Consider the following 7,229-nt stretch of genomic DNA (forward strand, 5'->3'; position numbering starts at 1 on the left):
AATAATGCTGCAATAAACATGAGGGTGCATATATCTTTTCGGATTAGTATTTTTGTTTTCTTTACATAAAAACCCAGTAGTGGAATTAACTGGATCATATGGTGACTCTATTTTTAATTTTTTAAGGAGCATCCATACTGTTTTCCACAGTGGCCACACTAGTTTGCATTCCCACCAAGAGTGCATGAGGGCTCCTTTTTCTCCACATTCTTGCCAACACTTGTTGTTTCTTGTGTTGATTTTAGCCATTCTGACAGGTGTGAGGTGATATCTCATTGTGGTTTTGCTTTGCATTTCCCTGATGATGAGGGATGCTGAGCATCTTTTCATATGTCTGTTGGCCATCTGTATGTCTTCTTTGGAGAAATGTCTGCTCATGTCTTCTGCTCATTTTTAAATTGAATTATTTGGTTTTTGTGTGTTGAGTTATATTAAGTTCTTTATATATTTTGGATACTAACCTTTTATCCAATATGTCATATTCAAATATCTTCTCCCATTCAGTAGGTTGTCTTTTAGTTTTGTTGATTATTTCCTGTGTTGTACAGAAACTTTTTTTTTAAAGATTTTATTTATTCATTTCAGACACAGAGATACAGAGAGAGAGAGCATGAGCAGGGGGAGAGGCAGAGGGAGAGGGAGAAGCAGGCCCCCCCCCCGAGCCAGGAGCCTGATGTGGGGCTCGATCCCAGGACCCTGTGACCATGACCTGAGCCGAAGGCAGATGCTTAACCATCTGAGCCACCCAGGCACCCTGTGCAGAAACTTTTTATTTTGATGTAGTCTTAATAGTTTATTTTTGCTTTTGTTTCCCTTGCCTCAGGAGATATATCTAGAAAAACGTTGCTACAGCTGAAGTCAGAGAAGTTACTGTCTGCTCTCTTCTAGGATTTTTATGGTTTCAGGTCTCACTTTTAGGTCCTTAATCCATTTTGAGTTTATTTTCCTGTATGGTGTAAGAAAGTGGTCCAGTTTCATTCTTTTGCATGTAGCTGTCCAGTTTTCCTAACACCATTTGTTGAAGAGACTGTCTTTTCCCCATTGCATATTCTTGCCTCCTGTGTGAAAGATTAATTACCATACAGTTGTAGGTTTATTTCTGGGCTCTCTATTCTGTTCCATTGATCTATTGGTCTATTTTTGTGCCAGCATCATACTGTTTTGATTACAACAGCTTTGTAGTATAACTTTTAATCTGGGATTGTGATACCTCCAGTTTTGCTCTTCTTTTTTTTAAAGATTTTATTTATTTATTTGACAGAGAGAGACACAGCAAGAGAGGGAACACAAGCAGGGGGAGTGGGAGAGAAGCAGGCTTCCCGCTGAGCAGGGAGTCTGATGTGGGGCTCGATCCCAGGACCCCGGGACCATGACCTGAACCAAAGGCAGATGCTTAATGACTGAGCCACCCAAGGGCACCTTGCCTTTCTTTTCAAGATTGCTTCAGCTATTTGGGGTCTTTTGTGGTTCCATACAAATTTTAGGATCATTTGTTCTAGTTCAGTGAAAAATGCTATTGGTATTTTGATAGGGATTGCATTAAATCTGTAGATTGCTTTGGGTAGTATGGACATTTTAACAATATTGGTTCTTCTAACCCATGAGCATGGAATATTTTTCCATTTGTTTGTGTCATCTTCAATTTCTTTCATCATTGTTTTATCAATTTCTTTCATCAGTGTATTATAGTTTTCAGAGTACAGATCTTTCATCTCCTTAAGTTTATTCCTAGGTATTTTATTATTTTTGATGCAACTGTAAATCAGATTGTTTTCTTAATTTCTCTTTCTGCTGCTTCATTATTAGTATATAGAAATGCAATGAGGGAGGGCGTGCCTGGCTGGGTCAGTCAGTGGAGCATGCAGCTTTTGATCTTGGGGTTGTGAGTTCAAGCCCCACATTGGGCATAGAACTGACTTTAAAAACTGTTAAAAAAAAAAAGAAAGAAGAAAGAAAAAGAAAGAAAGAAAGAAAAGAAAAGAAAAGAAAAGAAAGAAATGCAACAGATTTCTGTACATTGATTTTGAATCCTGCAACCTAACCAACTTCATTTATCAGTTCTAGTAGTCTCTAGGGTTTTCTATGTATAGTATCATGTCATCCGCAAATAGTGAAAATTTTACTTCTTCCTTACCAATCTGGATGCCTTTTATTCCTTTTTCTTGTCTGATTGCTGTAGCTAGGACTTCCAGCACTATACTGAATAAAAGTGGTGAGAGTGGACATCTTTGTCCTATTCCTAACCTTAAGGGAAAAGCTTTCAGTTTTACACCATTGAGTATGATGTCTGCTGTGGGTTTTTCACATAAGGCCTTTATTATGTTGAGGTATAGTCTCTCTAAACCTACTTTGTTAAGAGTTTTTATCATGAATGAATGTTTACTTTGTAAAATGCTTTTTCTGCATCTATTGAAATGATAATATGGTTTTTGTCCTTTCTCTTGTTTATGTGATATATCACATTGATTGGTTTATGAATATTGAACTACCTTTGCAACCCAGGAATAAATCCCACTTGATCACAGTGAATTTTTTTAATGTATTGTTGGATTCAGCTTGTTAATATTTTGTTGAGGATTTTTGCATCTGTGTTCATTAGAGATATTGGCCTGCAGTTTTCTCTCTTTCTTTCTCTCTTTCTTTCTTTTTTTCTTTCTTTCTTTCTCTTGTAATGTTTGGTTTTGGTATCTTGTAATGTCTGGTTTTGGTATCAGGGTAATGCTGACCTCATAGAATGAATTTGGAAGCCTTCCTTCCTCTTCTATTTTTTAGAATAGTTTGAGAAAAATAGGTATTGCCTCTTCTTTAGATGTTTGGTAGAATTCACCTGTGAAGCCATTTGGTCCTGGACTTTTGTTTGTTGGGAGTTTTTTGATTACTGATTCAATTTCATTGCTGGCAATCGGTCTGTTCAAATTTTCCATTTCTTCCTGATTCAGTATTGGGAGGTTATATGTTTCTAGGAATTTATCCATTTCTTCTAAGTTGTCCAATGTTGGCATGTAATTTTTTATAATATTCCCTTATAATCCTTTGTATTTCTGTGGTGTTGGTTGTTATTTCTCCTCTTTCATTTCTGATTTTGTTAAAACTTTAATTTTTAAATTTAAAAATGTATCAGGAATTTGTGAATTGTGAAGATCCTGCATATTGTCACATATCTTCAGTCATATTAGTACCCAGGAAACCCCTTTGACAGTAAAAAGCTAACATAAAATAAAGCAGAACAAAATATTAAGGCAGTAACTCCTTTTCTATCCATCACGACATGGTTATTTTTAAAGTAACTAAGAGGGGCGCCTGGGTGGCTCAGTCGTTAAGCGTCTGCCTTCAGCTTGGGTCATGATCCCATGATCCCATGATCCCATGATCGCGCCCCGCAGCGAGCCCCGCATCGAGCTCCCTGCTCAGTGGGAAGCCTGCTTCTCCCTCTCCCACTCCCCCTGCTTGTGTTCCCTCTCTCGCTGTCTCTCTCAGTCAAATAAATAAATAAAATCTTTAAAAAAATAAAAAAATAAAGTAACTAAGAATCCAGTTTCCAAAAGTGGGTACCTCGCTAGATTTCCTCTCATCAACCTTACCTTTGCCATTTCCGTTGTATGCCATGAGGGGGCAAGCAACTTGTGTACAAAAGTTTCTACTGAGAATTATTTCTTCACAGTAAACTGAATTTGTCCCAGAGGATGTTGTAGCTGTCAAACTTTACAGAATTTTGGCATCTAAGAAGCCTACATATATATATATATAGGTCAAGATTTTTCTCTGGTAAAACTTAAAGCAAGCACAGAAAATATTCTTGAGTTAATGCTTCAGGCTAAATTAATATAACATGTTGGGGTGCCTGGCTGGCTCAGTCAGTACAGCATGCCACTCTTGATCTTGGGGTCATGATTTCAAGCCCCATGTTGGGCATAAAGTTTATTTTAAATAATAATAATAATTAACATAACATGTTAAACCCAGCCTGAAGTTCTAGTGTAATTATCCAAGATTGCAATGTGCAGCCAAGGGTGAGAACTAATGATGTGGAGGAAACAGAAGGAATTTTCTCCTGAACTGTATTTAACTAAATGCTGCACATGCCCAATTGGTTACGTTAAGAAATAACCCCTCCATGCTAACTGTACATCAACATGACTCTCATCTTGGTCTACTTTCTTATAGCTTCCTAGCAAAGTGCTCGTTGAAATGTCCAATCTGGTTTGCAAGAGAGATTTTTCTGGACTTTGGTTGTGACAAGTGGGGGCCCCTCTGGTGGGGAGTACAACTCCAAGAGAGGTGAAGCAGTGGGGAGGGCAAGAACGGGTCTCAGCCTAGGCTGTCAACCCTCATCTGGGCCTCAATGGGTTAACTCCTGCTCTTTTGTGACTGCTTTCCACTGTTCAGTTTGCCTTTGATAATTGCTTTAAGCCTATTCCACGGCACTGCTGGATTTGCCGCAAGAGTTTCCCTGAGCCCTGAACTGCTCAAGGCCTTTTCTGCCCCCAGGTACAATGCAGATGTGTTTTCTTTTTTCTCCAGTATGCACCAGGACACAACAGGGTATGTCTGCCTCCTCATTCAGCCAGCCAAGAAATCTGACGCTGGATGGTACACGTTGTCAGCCAAGAATGAAGCCGGCATCGTGTCGTGCACCGCGAGGTTGGATATATACGGTAGGTGTAATGTCCTCAGCTAAACATCTGTGTGTGATAGGTAGCTGAAAACAATTTTTTTAAGGATAGGTGTAGTGTGTTTCCATAACTGAATTGGTTGGATTATATTTTAGTGCTTAAGCGATGGATTTTAAAAATCATTTGATCCTAGTCACCTCAGGGCTTTTGTATATTTAACCTAGTCTAAGTCCCCTGTTCATTTCATCCACTTTCCCATGTCAGAGGGAAATAGTTCTCCAGCTAAGAAACTCAGTACCAACAAGCCCCGAAACTGGTAAGTCTTGTCCCAATCCTGCTCTCCACTTCCCAGTTCAGTTTTCCGGGCTCACCTCTCCCAGGCTCCTGCCTTGATTGAGCAGCACCAACAATAGGGGGTGCTGTTTCCTCGACTGGGACTGGGAGTGGAGGAGGGAATGGAGGACTTGGGCTAAAATCAATCCCCTACCCCCTCACCACCACCACCACTACCATTTCCTGCCTGTCCAAGGAACCAGGACAGCAGATGGGCTCCCCTCTCTCATCCAAAGTAGGGCTTCTGATAGAAGCAATTACAGTAGTCTGGTTAAGGGGTCTGGAGCAGAGACTTGACTATTCAGTGGCCTCACTGAGTGCCTGCTCTTCAGTGGAATCACTATAAGTTTTGTCCTCACTTTTGTAGCTTTCAAAACTTGATTTTATCAATTCATTCAGAGGTATTTAGACTCTAAAAAAACTGATTCAAAATAATGAAATCAACAAAGGTCCAGTTTGTAAATGAGAATGCTAAATAGGTCCATAGCTTTCTAGGATCCAGAGCATCCATGTTCCCCAACTGGTGCTCCCCCTTCTCCATACCAAGTCCCTAGAAACCTAATCAGAAGAATGCTTGGTAATTTCTGAATCAGACACAACAGCAAGACAAAGCAGTTTGGATGGATATTTCATTCAGGCATGTTCAAGTCTAAGGATCATCTCTGCTAAAAACAAGGTCTCCCTTAGGCAGTGCTTGCTGAACATGGAAATTCTAATACATTCTCTTTTGTCCCTGAACCATGGTTCATTGCACATAAATTATGTTTCAGTCTTCTTGCTACAACGCATTAGAACCTGATTAGGGTGGTGGGTAGGTAGTGGCTGATTAGTGAGTAGGATGTGAAATAGGTACTTCTGGACCCATCTTTTGGCTTCCATTACCTCAGGTTTCTTGTCTCTACCTTCTGAGGTATACCTGCCCTTGAGAGCCTGCAGCTCTTTCTACACTGCCACGGGGAGACTCCATGCTAGGTCAGTGAGAGGGAACATAAGAGGAGATATTTTGACGAATCACCCTATACAGCTACTCTTTTTTTTATTTTAAGATTTTTTATTTATTTGAGAGTGAGCGAGAGAGAGAGCACAACAGGGGAAGCAGTGGGCAGAGGGAGAAGCAGACTCCCCGCCGAGCAGGGAGCCCGATGCGGGACTCAATCCCAGGACCCTGGGATCATGACCTGAGCCGAAGGCAGAGGCTTAACCGACTGAGCCACCCAGGCATCCCACTACAGCTACTCTTACAGTCCCAGATCGTGGGTTTTGGAATTAGGAGCATAAGAGCTCGCCAGCCCAGTTTGCCTATTCCTGGCAGGAGAGGAGAGATTTCATTGTTCTTTTGCAAATGACGCATTTCAGACCCAGATATATTTCACAGAAAGTGTTTGAATGAGGACAGAATATACCCCTGCCTTGTACCCACCTGACTGCATTCTTTTGATTGTAACATGTTATTTGGTCCATTTTCCAGCTCAGTGGCACCAGCAGATCCCACCGCCCATGTCCATCCGGCCCAGTGGCAGTCGCTACGGATCTCTCACCAGTAAAGGACTTGACATTTTCTCTGCCTTTTCCTCCATGGAAAGCACAATGGTGTATTCATGCTCTTCTCGGAGTGTAGTGGAGAGTGATGAACTTTAGGAATGTCTGGGTGCCTGCTGTGTAAGGGGGCAGACTGTGGAGGGGAAGGAGGACAAGCCAGACATAGTGGTTTCCAAGCAACTGGATTTGAGTAAGTTCCCATGCCGCTGGACCCGTGGCAAGAAGTGCTTTGAATAAGTCAGCTGGGGACTCTTGCAGTCTCAGCTGGGGGAAAGATGTAGGGCTGTGCCTTTTAAAGATTCTAACAAAAATGTGAGAAGACGATACAGATGAACCAAAGATGTCATGAAGTCATCCACTGCTTTAGGAAAAAGCTAGCATGATCCCTGCCCCCTGCTATGTTAGGGATATTTAGGCCCTACTAGGAGCAATGAGGGGCCATATGCTTGGGCTGAAAGGAGTTAGACAGTAGTGACCTTAGGTATCACTAACTCACCAAACAATGCAAAGGAAAAAGGTGGGAGGTCTCCATCGCCTTTCATCAATTACATCCATAGCAGTAGTTTTGATGGATTCATTTAATCAGCTTCTACTTAAGCTTAAGAGATCGTGCCATACAACTCACAGATGTGGAGAAGCACTTTTGCTTTACTTATCCTGAGTGTACTGAGCCACATTATAAGGTGCCAAAATGTGCTTGAGATACAAAAAATTCACTGAAACACTCAATATTGCACAGTGCAC

General features: G+C 41.1%; 1 protein-coding gene across 2 annotated transcripts in view; it reads left to right on the forward strand.

Moving 5' to 3' along the window:
• MYPN (myopalladin) overlaps window positions 1–6,584 on the forward strand; it is a 71,612-nt gene extending 65,028 nt beyond the window's left edge. For both annotated transcript variants that reach the window (XM_021699613.1, XM_021699614.1), the window contains exons 18-19: window positions 4,522–4,655; window positions 6,415–6,584. In XM_021699613.1, the coding sequence (XP_021555288.1) occupies window positions 4,522–4,655; window positions 6,415–6,584 (304 nt within the window). The remainder of the gene's footprint in view (window positions 1–4,521; window positions 4,656–6,414) is intronic.
• The last annotated feature ends 645 nt before the right edge of the window (window positions 6,585–7,229 follow it).

Source organism: Neomonachus schauinslandi, chromosome 6 (assembly GCF_002201575.2).
Source record: "Neomonachus schauinslandi chromosome 6, ASM220157v2, whole genome shotgun sequence".
Taxonomy (NCBI): domain Eukaryota; kingdom Metazoa; phylum Chordata; class Mammalia; order Carnivora; family Phocidae; genus Neomonachus; species Neomonachus schauinslandi.